The sequence below is a fragment of the Dermochelys coriacea genome, chromosome 4 (assembly GCF_009764565.3).
Source record: "Dermochelys coriacea isolate rDerCor1 chromosome 4, rDerCor1.pri.v4, whole genome shotgun sequence".
NCBI classification, from domain to species: Eukaryota; Metazoa; Chordata; order Testudines; family Dermochelyidae; genus Dermochelys; species Dermochelys coriacea.
In genome coordinates, this window is record NC_050071.1 from 59,626,742 (window position 1) to 59,648,600 (window position 21,859).

General features: G+C 41.4%; 1 protein-coding gene across 8 annotated transcripts in view; it reads right to left on the reverse strand.

Annotated features, from left to right (window-relative positions):
- The window catches only part of LRBA (LPS responsive beige-like anchor protein), a 555,352-nt gene that overhangs the window by 483,210 nt on the left and 50,283 nt on the right, over window positions 1-21,859 (reverse strand). For all 8 annotated transcript variants that reach the window (XM_043513125.1, XM_043513123.1, XM_043513124.1 and 5 more), the window contains exons 3-5: window positions 5,265-5,496; window positions 5,007-5,107; window positions 3,001-3,096 (exon numbers count right to left, since the gene is read on the reverse strand). In XM_043513125.1, coding sequence (XP_043369060.1) covers window positions 3,001-3,096; window positions 5,007-5,107; window positions 5,265-5,496 — 429 coding nt within the window. The remainder of the gene's footprint in view (window positions 1-3,000; window positions 3,097-5,006; window positions 5,108-5,264; window positions 5,497-21,859) is intronic.

The following is a 21,859-nucleotide window of genomic DNA, read 5'->3' on the forward strand; positions in this document are numbered from 1 at the left end:
CCTTTCACCATTTTGCTTCACAGGCTTGCAATGTAAATTTCAACTCAAATTTCCATAACCCTCTGATCAAAGATGCTGTCCAGATGATCAATACCAATGAACAAAAACATCAAAGAACATAAATGTTGCCAGACTCCTCATTATGCTCCCCAACTCTGTGTAGCTATCCCTGCCCAAACACAATGCTATAAATCCTTCTGTAAAGCTAAAAGAAAAGGAGTACTTGTGGCACCTTAGAGACTAACAAATTTATTTGAGCATAAGCTTTCGTGAGCTACAGCTCACTTCATCGGATGCATTCAGTGGAATTCACTAATAAGTCTATATGTCTGAGACTGACAACTTTTTTGGGCTGATATCATTACAATTGGTTTAACTCACAGAGCTTTTTAGGATAGCTTGTGCTAATTATCTAAAATATTAAGATTCCTATAATAAGTTTCTCATTGACTTGAGGCACTTGGATACGATATACAGTATAAGAATTTAATAAAATCATGTACAAGTAGCCAAAATAATGTTAATACTCCCATTATAGTTATCATATAGTGATGGTTTCAGTAATATTTCTATTTTTATCTTTATTTTTCAGTTCCTTAAATTTTTATTTACATAACATACTTAAGCCCAAAATAAATTTATGTTTAATTTCAAGAAAGAAGGTGGTTAGTGTGTGATCTTGAGTGGGGAGAATATATATGGAACGAGATTGTAAGATGATCCAATAACTATCTTTTGAGTTATGTGTGAGGTTGTGAAAACATATCTGTTACTCTTTTAACAACTAAAAGATTTGTGTTATACGAGACAAAATTTTGATTAATTTGATCCTGAGTGAGGACAACTGCATGACATTTTTGAACATATTTCAAGTGTACAAATTCTTTACCATCAATGAATGCCACAGAATTTATACTAAATTCAAGTATTTACTGTGCCATAGTTAGGACCCTACCAAATTCACAGTCCATTTTGGTCAATTTCACAGTCAGAGGATTTTAAAAATTGTAAATTTCATGATTTCTGCGATTTAAATCTGAAATTTTACAGAGTTGTAATTGTAGGGGCCTGACCAAAAAGGAGTTTTGGGGAGGTTGGAAGTTTATTGTGGCGGGGAGGGGTGGGTTGCAGCACTGCTAGGCTTGCTTATGTTGCTGCTGCGAGCGGCGCTGCCTCCAGAGCTGGGCAGCTGGAGAGCAGCAGCTGCTGGCCGGATCCCAGCTCTGAAGGCAGAACTGCCACCAGCAGCAGCACAGAAGTAAAGATGGCATGGTATCGTATTATCACCCTTACTTCTGTGCTGCTGCCTGCAGAGCTGGGCCCTCAGTCAGCAGCCACCACTCTCTGGCCACCCACCTCAGAAGGCAGCACAGCAGTAAGGGTGGCAATACTGCAATCCTCCTAAGATAACCTTGTGGCCCCCCTGCAACTCCCTTTTGGGTCAGAACCCCCAATTTGAGAAACTCTGGTCTCCCCCCAGGAAATCTATATAGTATAGGGTAAAACACACCAAATTTAAAAAGATTTCAAAAGACTAGATTTCATGGTCCATGATGCATTTTTCACAGCCATGAATTTGGTAGGGCCCTAGCCATAGTGTTAGCTTTATCCTGGTGTTTCTTATATTTTCCTTGCGGCAATATTTTAGTAGTATTTCTTATGTGTAATAGAAATTGCAATAAAACAGTGCAGTAAATGCTGATTTTTTTCCATATGGCCAGCATATAAATGAGTCAGCTCATAAAGATAGCATGTGCTGTTATATTCACACATATGATGTCTATCATTTGGGGGGGGGGGGGGGAGTCTCTGGGGAGGTTCTGTGTCTCCAGCCATAAAAAGGAACAGACACCAGAATTGAGCCAACTTTCGATTTGGTGCATTCTGGGGCTCTCTCAGGAGTGCCTCCCAAACGTGTATAATATTTGGAGTTTCACTTGTATGTTGCACACTAGGACAGACACCACTGCTAAGGAATATTGCAAGAAGAAAAAAAGGCAGACAAAGATTCTGCTTGCAACAAAAAAGAAAAGGAGGACTTGTGGCACCTTAGAGACTAACACATTTATTTGAGCATAAGCTTTTGTGAGCTACAGCTCACTTCATCGGATGCATTTGGTGGAAAATACAGTGGGGAGATTTATACATACACATACACACACACACACACACACACACACACACACACACACAACATGAAACAATGGATTTTATCATACACACTGTAAGGAGAGTGATCACTTAAGATGAGCTATTACCAGCAGGAAGGAGGGAATTAATTTAAATTAAAGTAAAACTATTTCCCCATGTTATTTCTCCCCCCCCACCCCCCACTGTTCCTCAGTCGTTCTTGTTAACTGCTGGAAATGGCCCACCTTGATTATCACTACAAAAGGTTTTCCTCCTTTCCCCCCTCCTTCCTGCTGGTAATAGCTCACCTTAAGTGATCACTCTCCTTACAGTGTGTATGATAAAACCCATTGTTTCATGTTCTCTGTGTGTGTGTGTATATAAATCTCCCCACTGTATTTTCCACCGAATGCATCCGATGAAGTGAGCTGTAGCTCACGAAAGCTTATGCTCTAATAAATTTGTTAGTCTCTACGGTGCCACAAGTACTCCTTTTCTTTTTTGCGAATACAGACTAACATGGCTGCTACTCTGAAACCTGCTTGTAACAAGTAAGAGTGAGTTAATTGAACCAATCTCACAAAATGGGCTATGAGCTATTAAGATAGGGGCTATTACGTGTACCCAATCTTTCTTTAGCTTAGATCATTTGTCCTTCCATAAATGTAGTGCATATTTAATAGTAACATATTTCAGTTAATCTTAATGTAGTTACCACCCTGGAAAAATAGTTCTCTCTAGAAACAATGTCAGACTGGTGAATATCACCGTATACATGGAACAAAAGAGTCAAATGAGAATAGGCAACAAAAAAGAGCCAGTAGTAAGAGGAGGATAACAAAGGTATAGAAAACGTATATAACTACTTACTGCAGCACTTTTTCCTGGAAAGTTGAAGAAGGCATCAGGACCATATTTATGAGGCATGTGTTTTAATACAGACAATAATTTTCCAGCATGTGGTGGCTATTAAAAGAAATTATCACAAATATCAAACATTTTTATATTATTCTAATACATATTATAAAAAAGGACGCATTTTGACACATTTCTCATCTTTCCACAGACAAACACTAGACTACCACATTACTCAGGAGAGTAATAGTCAAGGAACAGTATCAACTCAAAATTCATCTTAGATACCAACATCCCAGTTCTGCTCCAGCTAACTTTTCCTATTGAATTCAAGCGGCAATAATCTCCAAATAAAACCTGAGAGCTTACATCAGTTTAATATATCAAGTGTTATAGTTATGGTTGCAGGCCAACAGTTGTAAGACTGTTTTTTCACTTGCCTATAACTTTCCAGAGGCCTGAAACGTTTAATGATTGGGTCTTTCCCTGAGGTGGGAAGTAAAGAAATTCCTTTAAACTCCCTAGGAGTTGTGGGGAGGGAGAGAAAATCATGTTTTTCTTGCTTTCAGAAGAAACTTCAAACTGTTTGAGCCTAGGAAACAAAAAATAATAAACTTCAAACTTCATATGAAGCCACTCACTGAAGACTAATCACTGTGCCATCTTAAAAAGGTATTTCAAAAATAAAAGCTCAAAGCAAATCAAAATGGTTCACACATGTTCACAGAAAATAATGGGGGGAAGGAGGGAGAGTACAGATCACAGATTAAATTGACTGTCTGCAGCACTGTGGCACTGCACAAAAAGTTGAACAACTAGTGCTGCAGATAGTTTAAGATTTAGGGAGCTGTGCAATTTCCTAGCAATGCAGCTATGTTTTTCTCCTCCTTCTCACCTCTGTATTTGTTCTTTAAGAAGAAAATTAAATGCAAACAAGAGAGTCAGAAAATAAAAACATTAACATTACAAAGAGTACCTTAACTCACCCACACTGAACATACGCAATATTTTTAACTACATTAGCGTTAAATTTACACCTTGATACACAGTATTTTCTATGTGATCAATTTGCAGTTTTGTTTAAAAATTGAAATTTTAATTGAGTATTAGCATAGGTTTTTATATTTAATAGGTATTTGTTTTTAATCAGCAAGAAACCAGATCTGTGAAGCCTTTTCTCTATATTGAGCAGGTTATGTTGGAAGCCACCAAAGCAGGATTACAAATATGTTTTCAATGAGCTTAGAACAATTCTTAAAGCAATTGCTTCTGCCATCAAAGTAGCCATTCTGATGTTTAGATTCCACCTGGAGGAGGAAGTACATTTAGTATCATCAGTATCATATGAGGAGGGAGGTTGTCAGGGGTGTTCTGTTCTCCTATTCCACTCCAGGTGGAAACAATAAAAAATTTATGCTAGGACTTTTCACTTGGATTTCGCTTTGGAATCAAGCAGCAAGTGGTATTACAAGACTGCCTTAAATTCAGATCTTTCTACAAATTCTTGCTTCGCTAACCAAATCAGTTTCTGCAATATTTACCCAAAGGAAAAAACAAAGTGAGAAAAGACGCTCTTTGGGTTGTGTATGTGGAAGGTAGTTTTTAAATTTACCTTTTTTAAATGTCTACATTTTTTTTAATCCTCTGCTTTTTTTTTTCTCCTTGATTTCATGTAACTGGAGTTATAAAAAGAAAAACAGGTACCTACTACCATCAAATTATTTACAGGTATATAAAGAAGACAAGTGCGACTGGTTTGTCAGGGGGAAACTGGAGGCACTAAGTATCAGTATTTCTACAGTGACCAAACTTAAATGTAATTGGTAACTTACTCGCACTTCTACACCATATATTTTATTACTAATATGCAAGAAGACATCTATTGATAATACTACTGCGGGGATCCCTACATCTTTGATAGCTTTCACATTTGGTTATTAAAAATGTTTCTAAAATAGCCCTTTTTGTTTGGAAAGATTAGGAGACAGTATAACCAACATTAAGACAACAAAGTTGTTTACCCATTTTCCTTTTTCTCCTTGGAGTTTGCTGAAGAACAATTTTAGCTCCCGGACCGTCAAATTATAGCTAGCCAGCACTCCCAACATATCAACTAAGAGATCTGAAGGAAAAAATATTAAAATGATATACATGCAGCTCTGTACATAATGACCAAATGCGTATTCTTTTATTTTGTCAATAAAAGTGCTGTGTTAAGGTTTTATAATAAAGACAGTCATATTTAGCTCAAATAAATGTATTGCAATCTAAAGTCATACCTGCAATCATATTGTCAGTTTTATCAATTCTATGTAGAACTTGTTCAACAAGCCCTACTTCTGTGCAGACTTGTAGATTCCGTATACTCTTCTTCAGGATTGCTGTAAACATGCTCCATACCTCAGCCTGGCAAGTGATGTCACATTTATCCAACAAGTCTACCATGCAGATAATACTCTCTCCTTCTTGGATAATAAAGTTCATTTCCAGATCAAAATGGCCCCCTACAAGCTTTAAGGAAAAAAAGGCAAAGCATTAGTAACAATCATTTCCAAATATCATTCTACATTTAGGCCTTGCTGTGCATGTTCCCAAGGATGTGGGCTGAAAATTTACAGAGGTTGTGGGGCTGGATTTAGATTAGATTAGGGAAGAGGGATTGGATGGTGGCAGACCGTGAATCCAATTGCTACTTCTGTTATGGATTCACTGTGTAACTTTGATGAAGTCACTTGATCTTTCTGTGTTTCAGTTTGCCCATCTGTAAAAGCACCTCCCAAATAGGTAAGAGAACAGCTGCTGTGAAGAGCTGACCTATCTCACCAAAGTGTGCTCTTTACAAACATTTAGCTGCACTTCGGGTATATTAAATGAAAAGTGGATTGAAGCATCAACTGCAATTTTACTTCATAAGCAAAGGTACTATGAGGTTGGGGGGGTTATTTGTTCATTTTCAAATTATAGCACAAAACAGTTGTATCTGAGCGAATGTTAATGATCATTTAAAAAGTGAAGAACAATAGCATTGGTTGGAGCCCCACATTAATGATTATGTCTCCTCCTACAGATTTGCTAATGCACTTAAATCCAGAAAAGCAACACTTCAGAACTTTCTGTCATGGACTTTGCTTGAACAGAAACTGGTGAGTATACCACATTAGGTGGTTTCTGACATGCACAAGGGAACAGCTACAAAGAAATCACAACTCATCTTCACTTGTGACCTGAACTAGAATTTAATTCTCTTGAGATTAACATACTAACCTACCAGTCTCACCAGGCCCTCATATTTCGAGACTTTTCTGCAAGTTAGATGAATATGAATACAGTACTGTGACATCTTAGATGTAAATTCAAGTTTCTGTTATATTTCCTTCCATTTACAGAAAGACTTTCTAAAAACAAAAAAAATAATTTTTTGGTGAATTCTGTTTCTTTAGATCTTTCAAGTATTTAGGTGGATGTCACAAGGCTCTTTTACCCTTCCTTCCTCCTCTCCTCATCTACCTTCCTAAGAAAATAATGTCATGATTTCAATTTGGGACACATATGAGAAAGTCAAATATCTTGATATGTTTGGGGAAGGGGAGTGAGTAAATCTGAAGAGTTAGATGTGGATATTTTCAAAACTAACTAAACAAGTGAATTATATTATTTGGACAGGTTTGATCAGTTACTTAGAATGACAGCTTAACAGTATCCAATTAGAAATTCAGTTGATTTCCTTCCTAAAGTTATATTGTGACAGAAGTCACCCCCCCAAAATACTTATTCTCTCTTGCCGTCCCATAAGCCCCTACAGCTCCATTCAGTAGGTCAAGTATGTCAAAGAGAACAGAATTGTTGTAAGTCAATATTGTAAATCAAACTTAAATATTGTAAGTCAAACACTCAAATCACTATAGAATATCCAAAAGGTCCTAAATTTTGTTTCCAGGTTGGAAGCTGCACCTTTCAACATTCTGAACATAAAGCAGTGATGTCAAATACCATAAGAAAATTGAGAAAGTTAGCAAAGGTGATTGAGGTTGTACTAAGAAACGAAGAGTTTCTGAATGACCATTTTAAAAAATTATTTATATTTCCCTTCCATTTTCACTTTTTCTGAATTGCAATAATTTAAGTAATTAAAGAAACATCTAAGAGTATTATCTAGTAAAGTCACAGGATTGGGAGTCAGGAGATATGAATTCTATTCCCAGCTTTGCCACCAACTTGCTCTCATCTTTATCAAATAACTCAGTTTCTTTCCCTCAGTTTTCCCCTTCTGTAAAATGAGGTTCATGTCTATCTTAATCTATTAGTGGTTGCCAAGTCCTTTGAGATCCTTGGGTGGAATGGGCTAAAGTAGTAACTTCACAAAATGCATTTTTAAAAAAACTCAGAGAAAAAAGCCTGAAGACAACTGGATCAAAAACAAGGAAGCGACTCAAATTACTATTTATTTTACATTGAATGCAAGCATATCACCCACCCTAATTGATTGAGGCCTTCCTCAAAAGGACAGTCTCCCCAATGAAACTTGACTAAGAAATCAAAAAGTAAAAGTAATTCTTGGTGCAAATACAATGGCTATATGTTTGCTGTCAGCTAAGAGTCACACCATACTTTTTAATTTCATTAAGTATATAGTTTAACTAACCAATCAAGAGCTATCACATCAGAACTGTACAGGTCAACATTTAGTTGCAAATAAGACGACTCCACCTTCACCCTATTATTTCTACCATCAACCCTTCATTTTTGGCTACACACACCATTAACAGTAATCACCCATCCAGGAAGCTGTCAAATTAATTTTCCAATCTAACCAGCGAAAACAAATATTTCAGCAGGTGTTACATAAAAAGTATATATCTAGTGCAGTCACTATGTTTTAAACATTTCTCCTTTAAGCGTTTTAAGTAATACCTTTTGACAAAAAAATCGACAGAAAAAGCGGTATACACAAAGTGGACTATATTTGATATACTCTATGCATGCATACCCATTAGATACACATAAACACACACACTCTACAGTATGTCATATTAACCCTTTCTAATAGTGATTTGGAACTGATCAACCTTCAAAACACAAATTTGTTTCCAACGACAGGGATCATAATCCAGGCCCATGCACTGGCTAGTTATTATCTGAGCTGCAGTAATGGCTGTGCACAGCAAAATGTAATCTTCCCAAATGTCACAGTAAGCTATGAATATCTGAGCAGCTTAATGCACCTTACTAGCCATGAAGTGTGAGAATGTAATCTTATTACTTTTTTATGGTTGTATTTTTTTGAATAATGTAGCCTTTGAACTGATGTATAGTCTTTCCCTGCACTTTAGCATGATTTGGTCTCCTGTGTCATACAGTACATTTTTCAAAACTCTCCAATTCAACGTATTTTAAGTCTTAGGCTGAACTTCATAAACATTCTTTATAGCAACCCACAGGGTGGCATAACATTTTCTTTCTATAGGGTGTAGTATAACGTATAAGCATACAGCAATGATTTTAAGCATAGTGTTCTAAGTATTCCAATACATCTTCACAAATTTTACATTATGTCTTTAACATCTGTCAGTTATATTTACTTTCAGAAAAAAAGTCATAACATCAATAGCTGGAGCTCTTCAGTAAGCGCATGGAATTTCTGCATTTGGTACTCTGAGACTAGGGAGAACGTATACACTCTTCAACTCCAAGCCAACACAAACAGCCAAGCCTTAAGTATGTTTCTTTCTTTCCTAACCTTTCTAGAAATCAGCAGATTAGGAGTGAACTGTGCATATTAAGGTTTCCCTGCATTAGCAAAACCTAGAAATGGAGAGACAATAAAACAAATTTAAAGATGGGAATGAAATGACTGCTAAGAATTTTCCATCTGACTTAAGATGGAAGGAGAATTCACAAGATATAGGAAGAGCTGCTGGGGCTTGTTTATTTGGTGCAGCTACTGCCCTTAGATACAGAAATTTTCAGACTTAACACATTCAGAGCAACCTCCTAATTATATACAGTAGCTACCAAACTCAGCCCTACTGGAAGATCAAGATTTAAGGATCTGGAATCATAATTACAGGGCACTAATCAAAACATTTAAGAAACTTCAGGTAAATGGGGAGCTACTTTCCATGCATGGTGTAGCAAAAGTAACTAAATTAAGTCTGAGACCATGTCAGGGTTCCCTCCCCACTCTGAACTCTAGGGTACAGATGTGAGGATCCGCATGAAACACCCCCTAAGCTTGTTTCTACTACCTTAGGTTAAAAACTTCCCCAAGGCACAAATCCTTCCTTGTCCTTGAATGGGTACTGCTGCCACCACCAAGTGAGTTAGACAAAGATTCAGGAAAAGGACCACTTGGTGGTGGCAGCAGTACCCACCCAAGGACAAGGCAGGATTTGTATCTTGAGGAAGATTTTAACCTAAACTTGTAGAAATAAGCTTAAGGGAAAAGAAATAAGTCTTTCATGCGGGTCTCCAAATCTGCACCCTAGAGTTCAAAGTGGGAGGGAACCCTGACATGGTCTCAGACTTAATTTAGTTACTTTTGCTGACATGCTAACAGAGTGGTGTGATCATTTTGAATCAGAAGCACAAACCTCACGATATTAAAAGGACTTTTTTTTTCCCCTTTTGGCTGCTTGAAAAGCAGGGAGGTTTGCTTTATTTTTATTTTTTTTAAAAAGGACCTTTTTTTTTTTCTTTCTTTCTTTCTTTCTTTCTTTTAGCTGAAAGCAGCTGGAGGTTTGTTTTTTTTCTCTGCCTCACAGCAGAGTAGTTAAATCCTGCAAGAGAATTCACAAGCTGTGGGATTTTTTTCTTTCTAGCTCTCGGGTTAAGTTAGGCTAAGTGCAGAAAGGCTAGGATGATAGAAAGTGACGTCCAGAAAAAACTGGAATTGGCCAGATTTGAAGCTGAGGAAAGACAGAAGGAACATGAAAGACAGCTGGAATTCAGACAGATGGAGATTGATGCACAAGTGGCCAGAGAAAAAGCTACTAGGCAGAAGAGGCTGCCCACAAGAGAGCTGTGGAGGCAGAAACACCCAGAGAAGAGGGCTGCCCATGAGAGCGCTATGGAGGCCCAGCGGGAGGCCCAGAAGCATGCTCAGGAGGAGAGGGAAAGAGAGAGGAAGCATGTCCTGGCTGTTATGGAGTTGGAGACAAAACCCTTCAGCTGCTGACTCCACTTCCCCAAAAATTCACAAATGGGAGCAACTTTGTCCGCAGTATGATGAATCCAGTGACACTGCTGAATATTTTCTCACCTTTGAGAGACTGTGCCCCCTCCATGCAATTCCTGACGATGACATGATGACCACATTGGTAGCAAAATTGACTGGAAGAGCTCTGGACATGTTCAACAAGATGTGGGTGGGAAGAAGGTTATCACATGGAGGGACATTGGAGCACAAGTGTCGGCTATCCACCAATCCTTAGTGGATCCCAACTTAATCAACCCAGAGGTCCAAGTGAGATTCAACCCTTCAAGTCGCACTCTTTTGACTTGCCTACAGCCAAGTTGCCTGTCCAGTACCAGGGCTGGTCAGGAATGTGGACTTTTGCAGTCTATGATGATTATCCCATTCCCACGTTGCTGGGGGAAGACATAGCCAACCATGTGAAGCTAGCCAAGAGGGTGGGATTGTCACCCACAGCCAGGCTAAGCAAGCTTTCGTACCTATCCCTGTTCCTGGCCTTCCACCAGGGCCCCGTCTGTGTTACCAGAGACCCAGACTGAACAGGAAGCAGATGAAAGCTTCCAAAGAGCTTGGATGGTGGCACGGAGCAACCCACTGCCTCTCCGCTCTTATAATCGATCCAGGTTTGTTGTAGAAAGAGGACTTTTATACAAGGACACTCTTTTTGGTGGGCACCAGGAAAACTGGCATCCTCAGAGACAGTTGGTAGTTCCGGGTCAAGCTCTTGAGTTTAGCCCACAATCATCCTAGTGGCCATGCTGGGGTGAACAGTATCAAAGACCGTTTGGGGAAGTCCTTCCACTGGGAGGGAATGGGCAAGGACATTTCTATCTATGTCCAGTCTTGTGAGGTGTGTCAAAGAGTGGAAAAACTCTAAGACCAGGTCAAAGCCTCTCTACAGCCACTCCCCATCATTGAGGTTCCATTTCGGCGAGTAGCTGTGGATATTCTGGGTCCTTTTCCAAAAAAGACACCCAGAGGAAAGCAGTACATCCTGCCTTTCATGGATTTTGCCACCCGATGGCCGGAAGCAGTAGCTCTAAGCAACACCAGGGCTAAAAGTGTGTGCCAGGCCTTAACAGACATTTTTGCCAGGGTAGGTTGGCCCTCTGACATCCTTACGGATTCGGGAATTAATTTCCTGGCAGGAACCATGAAAAGCCTTTGGGAAGCTCATGGGGTGAACCACTTGGTTGCCACCCCTTACCACCATCAAACAAATGATCTGGTGGAGAAGTTTAATGGAACTTTGGGGGCCATGATACGTAAATTCGTAGATCAGCACCCCAATGATTGGAACCTAGTGTGGCAGCAGTTGCTCTTTTCCTACAGGGCTGTACCACATCCCAGTTTAGGGTTTTCACCATTTGAACTTGTGTAGGGCTGCGACGTTAAGGGGCCATTACAGTTGGTGAAACAGAAATGGGAGGGTTTTACACCTTCTCCGGTAATTAACATTCTCTACTTTGTAAACAACAAAACACCCTCCAAACCTCTTTAGCTCTTCCTAAAGAAAACCTAAAAGATGCTCTGGAAGAGCAAAAAAGCCTGGTGTGATAAACATAGCAGAGAGTGTTCCTTCAAAGTAGGGGACCAGGTCATGGTCTTGAAGGCGCTCCAGGCCCATAAGATGGAAGCATCATGGGAAGGGCGATTCACAGTCCAAGAGTGCCTGGGAGCTATTAACTGTCTCATAGCATCCCCCATCTCAAACCTAAAGCCTAAGGTGTACCATGTTAATTCTCTAAAGCCATTTTATTCCAGAGAATTAAAGGTTTGTCAGTTTACAGCCCAGGGAGGAGATGATGCTGAGTGGACTGAAGTGGACTGTATCTACTACAAAGGAAAAAGTGACTGTGGCGTGGAAGAGGTGAACCTCCCAATGACCCTCAGACGTATGCAGCGACAGCAGATCAAGGACTGTACACTAGCTATGCGCCGACGTTCTCAGCCACCCAGAACTGACTGAATGGGCATACCACTCCATTGACACAGGTGATGCTCACCCAATTAGAGCCCAACCTTACCGGGTGTCTCCTCAAGCTAAAACTGCTATAGAACGGGAGATCCAGGACACGCTAAAGATAGGTGTAATCCGCCCCTTTAACAGTGCATGGGCATCTCCAGTGGTTCTAGTTCCCAAATCAGATGGGGAGATACGCTTTTGTGTGGACTACCATAAGCTAAATGCTGTAACTCACCCAGACAACTATCCAATGCCACACACAGATGAGCTATTGGAGAAACTGGGACATGCCCAGTTCATCTCTACCTTAGACTTAACCAAGGGGTACTGGCAAGTACTGCTGGATGAATCCACTAAGGAAAGGTCAGCCTTCATCACGCATGTAGGACTGTATGAATTTAATGTGCTCCCTTTCAGGCTGCGAAATGTACTCGCCACTTTCCAAAAACTTGTAGATACTCTCCTAGCGAGATTGGGCGAATCTGCAGTCGCTTACCTTGACGATGTGGCCATCTTTTCGGATTCATGGGCAAAACACCTGGAACATCTACAAAAAGTCTTCAAGCGCCTAAGGGAGGCAGGACTAACTGTTAAGGCTAAGAAGTGTCAAATAGGCCTCAACAGAGTGACTTACCTTGGACATCAGGTGGGTCAAGGAACTATCAACCGCCTACAGGCCAAACTGAATGCTATCCAAAACTGGTCTGTCCCAAAGTCAAAGAAACAGGTCCAATCCTTAGGCTTGGCTGGATATTACAGACGATTTGTTCTGCACTACAGCCAAACCGCCGCCCCACTGACAGACCTAACCAAAAATAAACAGCCAAATGCAGTTCAGTGGACTGAAGAATATCAGAAGGTCTTTAACCAGCTTAAAGCAACACTCATGTCTGACCCTGTGCTAAGGGCCCCAGATTTTGACAAACTTTTCCTAGGTTTCAGACTAGCAGCCGTGTTAGTCTGTATTCGCAAAAAGAAAAGGAGTACTTGTGGCACCTTAGAGACTAACAAATTTATTTGAGCATAAGCTTTCGTGAACGACAGCTCACTGCATCCGATGAAGTGAGCTGTAGCTCACGAAAGCTTATGCTCAAATAAATTTGTTATTCTCTAAGGTGCCACAAGTATTCCAAACTTTTCCTAGTAACCACAGATGCGTCCGAGCATGGTGTGGGAGCAGTTTTAATGCAGGAAGGACTGGATTAAGAATTCCATCCTGTCGTGTTTCTCAGCAAAAAACTATCTGAGCGGGAAAGCCACTGGTCAATCAGTGAAAAGGAATGTTATGCCATCGTGTACACTATGGAAAAGCTACGCCCATACATTTCGGGACAGAGTTTCCACCTGCAAACCAACCATGCTGCGCTGAAGTGGCTTCATACCGTCAAGGACAATAATAAAAAACTTCTACTGTGGAGTTTAGCTCTCCAAGATTTTGATTTTGAATACAACACATATCAGGAGCTTCTAATAAAGGTGGCTGATGCACTCTCCCACGAAAGTTTCCCAGAATCAACTGGTTAAAATCGCCCTTGAAATGTGGAAATTATTGTTAGTTTTTATATAATCAGTAGTATATCTAGAGGTGCATGTGTCTTATTAACTCTGTTTTCTCCTATAGCTCCAGAAAGAAATCACAGCCAGTGTGGTACAGGCTGTCCAGCACAATCTGTGATTTGGTGGGGGGTGTCATAACCATACAGCTAAGGGTAGCCTAGAATTCCTCCTTACTTGTAAGGGGTTAAGAAGCTCAAATAACCTGATTGGTACCGGACCAAAAGGACCAATGGGGAAAGAAGATGCTTTCAAATCTGCGGGGGTTGGGGGAGGCTTTGTTTGTGCTCTTTGTTTTGTGTGTTCTCTGGAGAAGCAAAGCAGCATCAGGTCAGAAAACTCCTTCTCCTAAAATCATCCTAAAATGAGTCTCAATATTGCAAAAAGAGTAAGTAAATAACACAAGGCGCGTTAGATTATCTTTTGTTTTTAGCTTGTGAATTTTCCCTGTGCTAAGAGGGAGCTTTATCCCTGCTTTTTTGTAACTTTAAAGTTTGATGGAGCTAATGTGCTAAAAATACAGTGTATACTCCTGAGGGCATTCCGTGGCAAAAATTAAAAATTCTGTGGAAAAAAAATTCTGTGCACAATATTTTAAAATTCTGCAAATTGTATTTGTCAAATAAATGTGGAGGCTCAAGCATGGCATTGGGGAGCACAGGCTACTGACTGCACAGAGGTGGGAGATCACTGTGCAGCTTCCCCCAGGGACACCGACTCAGCGGTGTGGCTACACCCAATCCTGACACAGTGCAAGGACCGGGCCTGCCACAGAAATACGCCAGAGCCCTGCCCCTCTGTGCCAGGTGTGGGCAGGCAGGCTCAGCAAGGCAAGATTCAAGTGTGGAGGGGCTTATGTGAGAGGATCCAGTTGTGGGTTGAAAGGGTTCTGTGTAGGCCAATCTGGGTGCAAGCAGCTCAGTGGGGGATCTGGATGCGAGGAGAGGGGAAATCTGGATGCACAGGGACTTGTTGGGGGGTTCTGGGTGCAACAGCAATGAGACTCTGCCGGGGGATCCAGGTGAAAGTAGTTGGGGCTCAGCAGGAGGAAAGTCTGGGAGTGTGGGGGGGGAGATGGAGCTTGGCTGGGGGGGTCGGGGTGTGGGGGGGGAAAGCTTGGCAGGGGGGCTCAGTGATGGGGTCTAGATGCTGGGGGAGTGGGACTCAGTGGGATGGGGATCCAGGTGCATCTGGTTGAGGCTCGGTATGGTGGGGATCCGGGTGGCTCATCAGGGTGGTGCAGGGGGAGTGGGGCTCATTGGAGGGGTTTGAGTGCAGGGGGATGAGGCTTGGCAGGAGAGTCTGGATGCATGGGGGTTGGGCAAATGGGGGAGCAGCTCCCTGTACAGTGATCCCTCCCATGGCATCTGAGGAGCGACAGGTGCAGGAAGCACAGGGGTAGGGTGTTCGCAGAGCTTCCCATAGCCAACAGAGAAATCTGGAGGTGGATCTGACACAGCTCTGGATGCTGTGCAGGGGAAGAGGAAGTCCCATCTAGCAGCTGAGCCTGGCGCAGGTAGGAGCCACCAGCTGGGTCTTCCCAAGTCCTGCCTCCTGCCCACAGTGATTTACCTCTCTACTGGCTGCCCTGGGTACCCAAAACATACTGTGGGCGGGTCACATGACTGTTCTTCAGGCTTCCTTTAGCTTCCCCATCAGAAAGTTATTTTTCTGCAGAGAAGCAAAGAAATCTGAGGGGGGGCATAAATTCTGTGCATGCACAGTGGTGCAGAATTCCCCCCAGGAGTAAGTGTAGCAACACATCCTGAGTACTGTCTGTCCAAGATGCCAGGTATGTACTCAGCAGCTAATCAGTGCCACAACTTGCACCTTTACAGCTACACTACCTTTAGTGCACTAGCTGGATCAGAACTAACTATCTGGATCAGTATGTCTTCTCATTCTGGGAATTACCCCAAGGCTACTTCTACACTGCAACCAGGGGAATAATTGGCAGCTCATATAGAAAAGCTTTTGTCTAGCTAGCTCACTAAAACAGCAGTGAAGATGCAGCAACATGACTGTACAAGCCCACCTGCCCCCCCGCCCCCCTCCAGGTATGTACCTGCAATGTTAGCCTGTGTCAATGCCTGCACCGCTGCATCCTCACTCCTATATTCAGTAAGCTAGTTAAATTAAGAATAGTGCAGGTAGGTCTGCAAAAACTGCAAATTACTCCAAATTGCAGAGTAGATGTATCCTTAAATAAGCACTTTCTAGACCATTTAAGGCTTTGACTTTATAGGTGAAGACCAAACCTTAACTTTATCCCAACAGTAACTGGCAGCCAGTGCACCTCCTGGATTACCAGTGTCAAGTGCTCCCTCTCAATAAGGAATCTGATGCATTTACAACAATTTCAGTCTCTGAATGGTTTTAAGGCACATCCCAATGTAGAGCAACTGTATCATCTTGAAGTGATGAAGGCATGGATAACTATGGCAAGGCCCACATCCAAAAGAAAAAGGTTGCAACTCTCTGTCCAGGCACACCTGGTAAGATGCAGGTACGGTTTTAATATGATCTAACCACAACTGGGGGCCTAAAGGCTCCCCAAGTTGAGAATTCTGGTGACCAATGAGGGATGCAATCAGGGGGCTGATAATACCTTTGCCAACTCCTCCAACTGCTTCCTCCTTGACCTACCATCATCTCAGCCTTGCACATACTCATCCATGCCCTCAAGTAATTATCAGTTTATCCAAACAGCATCAGAAGAGATATTGGTTTTACACCAATAGTGGACTTTCTATTACTTCCCATCATGCTGCTTTTGTTCTTATCTGTACATTTCAGTTTTCAAATTCAAAAACCCCTTTGCAAGAAATCAAGGGTGATAAAGTCTTATGACCTAGCCTGTAGTAATCATCATAGCAAATGGGTACTTTCAGAGCACTATACCCACTGATCCTTCCTGACAGCATCTCCTCCAACAAGAGCAGCAAGTTTTAGTTTCAGACTCTGATCCAAGCAACAGAACTGATGCTCCCTGTCTAGCTCTACACTACTCTAACCCTCTTCAGTATTCAGTGAGCAGAATGTAATGAAGTATACAAATTTAACTATTTTTTTCCATCTTCTCTTCTGAAAGTTTAAAATGAGAGAAAAAGACATGAAAACTGAAAGAAAGTAATTTTTTTTCCTCTCTTATTCTGTTGCTTTCCTTCACCCTGTTAAGCTCCTGTCATTTACCTATCAAATTACATAGGGCTGTAAACTTAGGGCAGGTTGTAGCAAGAGTGGCATCTCCCACTCACTTCACACCCACATTTACCTACCTACTTTTGTATTGTCCATTCAATTTTACTATTATTGACAGTGTGATCAGAAGTGCTGAATCAGAAAAATAAAGTAATGTAGAAACCTTTATAGAGGTTATGAAAAGTGAATCCCACATTTAAATTTCCTCTGCTGCTACATGGGGATCTCTCTCACATTGGAGTCTTGGTAAAATAAAGGTTTTGGGACACGCATTGACAGGGGGAGAGGGTTTGAGTCTCCTACTGACAGTCACCATTGGACCTGTGATGGCCAATATGGCACTACATTTAATTTTTGAACACAGTATGGATCACTGCACAGGTAATTTTATATTCTGAATTCAAAGCCATGATTTCCCTCTCTGGGAGGGCCTTAAGCATTTGCCTACACCGCAATTTAAAGTGTAATTGAAGTGCAGGTATGCCTACCCATACCTGCTTTAAGCTAGCCTGCATAGGTAACAGCAATTGTCCAGATGCAGCAGCACAAGCTTCAGCATTGGCCAGCCACCCAAGTATTTGCCTACCAAAGATCCGGGATATATATTTGAGTCATTAGCCCCTTTTGGGGGGTCCGTGCCACCATCTTCACTGCTATTATCCACACAAGCTAGTCTAATCTAACACAAGTATGCTTATTGCGCCACAATTATACCTTACATTGCAATGTAGGTGTACTGGCAGTGACAATATATCATCTCCTCCCCCTCATCAAAAGGAAGAGGAAAGTTGTGTTTCTAAGAAACAAGACTCTTTAGGATTTCAGATCAATAAGAATGTTTAAGTGTATACGCCAATACTCATATTTGTGGTTTTATGACCAGTTTTTCCTCAACTTACATGCCAAGACTTGAGTTTGTGGTGTTAGGTTTCAACTACAGAAGCTGAAAGTACACATCTGTGTCCTGTCTAGATGGTCAAAAAAAGATGATTCTTTCCTGTCTTGTTAGTCTGTTGTACAACACAGCAACAAAATTGCTAATTTAGACTGCACTCAGAAACAGTGACCCATGAATAGACATGCTATCCTAGTTTTAAAAAGTTGTATAAAATTTTGTTACAAGTCTAATTCTAGATAAAATGTATGCCCTTTTTCCCCAAAAACCTTTTCCAATTTCTGCATTAATAGCCTTAAATATGGCCTTTATTTTAAAAATGAATCTATTTCAGCGAATTTTAATCTGAGACACCTTTTAAATATATACAAGATATGACTCCAGGATATGGTCTAATAATATGCAAATATGTGCCTCCATACAGGAGATGAAATTTCGTAAATCTATTACATCAGATTCATATATGTGCATTGAAAGCCACTAAATCATTTAAACCATGATACAGAGAACCTTTTTAAATTTGCATTTATCTACAGTAAATACTGCCATGTTCTTTAATAGCTTGCTAGTGCAATCTTGGCAAACTAGTGATTTACAGTTGTGACATATTTTAAAAATCAGAAATCTGTCATTGTATGACAGCCAGTAGAAAGTCAGTTCAAGTTACATTTAAACTCACTAGGATGTGAATTTAAACTCACTAGGATGTGAAAAGCACTATGCCATGTTACTATTTTAGTTACCCCACTATTTACCTCCCTACTTTACAGAATTGTATTATCTGTAATATTTCTAAATTTTACACACTATTTTCATTTCAATTTTCAATATTTTTATAAATAGATTATATCAGGGTCTAGGCACGCTGATGTTTTATTAAGACCACTTAATCCCACAAAGACAAATCCAGAAACAAACTCACCAGCTAACAAAAATAAACAGCAATATCCTTAGAACAGAAGATTGCGGTATGGTCTACCCTTAAAAGTTAGGTCAACATAGCTGTGTTGGTCAGGAGTCTGAAAAATCCACACCCCTGTCCAACACAGCTATGTCAACCGAAGAATGCTTCTATCTACATAGCTACCATCATTCGAGGATGTGGTTATCCTACACCAATGGAAAAACCCCTTCTGTTAGCGTAGGCTGCATCTGTACTATGAGGAGGTTATGCCAGCATAGCTATGGAAATATCGCTATAACGGTACAGTCTCCGTAGCACAGATATTCCTCCAATGCCAGGGCCTGGTCATCGGTGGTTGGTGTGCCCTGGTCAGCTGCTAAGTTATGACTGGGAAATGAGCAGCGGGGTCAAGAGCAAGCCAGGTCAAAATGCTGGGAAGTCAGGGTCAGGCACTAAATTGTAGGCAGCAGGCAATAGCACCGTTGGAGTCAAGCCAGATCAGGATACCAGGGAGTCAAGGTTTGGTGCCAGGTTACAGACAGCAATTGAATAGTGAAGTCAGGGACAAATCAGGGTCAGAAGCCAAAGTCTATGGTCCATCACAAACAGGGTCTGGAGCAGAAGCTAGCAGGCAGTCTGTGTTGTTGCTCAATCAGCTTCTCATGATGGCTTCCTTGTTGAAGTATTAGTACTGACTGATCAGTGGGCTATAAGGGTCCGCCACCCAAGCCCTAATGGGCACTACCTCCTGCTGAGCTTAGCCTCATAGGGCTCTCCAGTGGCGATGCAGAGGTGTCAGCAACCCAGAACCCCCATAATCCCAGGTTCTAGCTTTGCCAGTTCTTAAACTCGGTGCCCCATATACCAATCCTCAGAAGACTCTCTCTCCTTCCCCCTTGGTTTTTCACCCCACAGAACAACTAAAAGGATGGGGTTTGCAACATGTTACAAAAATAAGTTCACAATCTGCAGTTTCTTTAGTTTTCCCAAACAAAGCGTAGCCCCACCTTCGCATGCATGGCACTAACCCAGGGGTTGGCAACCAGTGGCTCCAGAACCCCATGCGGCTCTTTGGCTGTCCCCCTGCGGGCAGCCTTTTTTTGAGGGGGTGCAAGTTGGAGGCTTTGGCCAGGAGGCGCTTACCACAGGTGACTCCCAGACAGCAGCACAGCAGGGCTCAGCAGGCTGCCTGCCTGCCCTGGCTCCACGCCGTTCCCGGAAGCGGCTGGCTGCTGGCACGTCTCTGTGCACCCATAGGGGGAAGGGGAACAGCGAGTGTCTGTGCATTGCCCGCACCCGCAAGCACCTCCCCCTCACCAGGGGTGCACAGAGACGTGCAAGCAGCAGCCGCTTTCAGGAACGGCGTGGAGCCAGGGCAGGCAGGCAGCCTGCTGAACCCTGCTGCACCGCTGGTCAGAAGCCACCTGTGATAAGCACCTCCCAGCCAGAGCCTGCACCCCACACTTCTTCCAACACCCCAATCTCCTGCTCCAGGTCAGAACCCCCTCCTGCACCCAAACTCCGTCCCAGACCCCACGCCCTCTCCTGCACCCCAATCCCCTGCTTTGTAATCAAGGAAGACTTGCACCCAGCAGAAAAGGTGGGAGGGGATTCATCCAGGGGATTCGGAGTCTGATACAAAGGCAGGGTGAGGCTCTCAAACACATAATCCACCGCAGCATGGGTGTAGTTATTGTGTCCTCTCAGATACGCAATGCTCCTGGTACCCTCTGATTCAGAAGGGCAGAGACCATTCAGCCCCCAATACACAATATGCACACATATTGTACAGTGACATTGCATTATGGTGACCCCCTGCTTGGATACTGGCCTTATTCAGAGCCTTACTTGAGGGACTGTCGCATCACTGCAGGCCCTGTAGCAAATGCATTTTAACAAATCCAAATCGGAATGCAAGTATTTTCAGGACAGACAGTCCAAACGTATCTGTAACATCAGTATGTCCCAACTGAGATCAGGTCCCTGTTGTGCTAGGTACTGTACAAATGCAGGGGGTGTGCCTACATTGCTATCAGAAGCATGATTGCAGCTCTGCTAGCTTTAATCTAGCTACTCTGGTTAACGATATCAGTGAAGATGCAGCTTCATGGACCCAGCATGACTTAACACCATGGCTACATATCCAGGCTGTGGGCAGTCTGCTACAGTCCTTGCTGAAGCACCTACATTCTAGTCGTATTAAAAGTATTGGTGAGTAGTAGTAACTTTAATATGTTCAATTATTATTAGTTGATAAATTCTAACTCTATAAGAAGCTTTGCATGTGATGCGGCTCTCGAAATATATTGGTCAAAGACAAAAACAAAAAATGGCTCTTCTTTGAAAGGTTGCCGACCACTGCACTAACCTAATATTCAGGTGACTAAATCCCTCTAGAGAGCACAGACAGAATCAGATAGCACATGTTTAAAGATGTTAACCCTATCTATAGTAGGTGCCAGCACATTTTTAAATATCACTTAAGTAATATATGTTAGCTAATTTTAAAATTGAAAAATGCACCTTTTTTCTAGTCAACCCTACCAATTCTGCTGAACAATAAGCAACGATAAGTTAACAATAAGGTGAGTTAACACCAACTTTTGCATGTTTGGTTTTTTTTAAATGAACAAAATGAATGAATATTAGAGCTGGAGACTATTTAGCTAGAGAAGCACAAAGTAATATGAGGAAGACAAATTTTTTTAAAGGACACATTTACATTTTTAAAAAAAAGTTTTTTAAATCTTTCCTCTGCAAAACTTAGTAAATATTTTTCTAAGAAGTCTTATGAAGATGTGCACTTAGAACTAAAATTCTTCTAACTATGGAGTAGCTCTAGATGATTCCATAATTTTTATACACACAAACATTGACAACATTGTAACTAATATTGAATTATATGTATGCACACTTCTGTCCATATGGATAGATTTATTTATACATAGCATATTAATATATTACACTGGGCTGTGAATTCCAATTTTAGGCTAAGACAACTCATAAAATGTTATTATTTAAGGTAAACATATTCCTCCAAGTCTCTCGGTTGTATCTTGCCTCTATGTCCGTCTTCTAGATTGTGAACTCTTTGGGACGTAGTATTATGCATTTCTGTGTACTGTACAGCACCAATTACATTATCCACACTTAAAAAGTAAA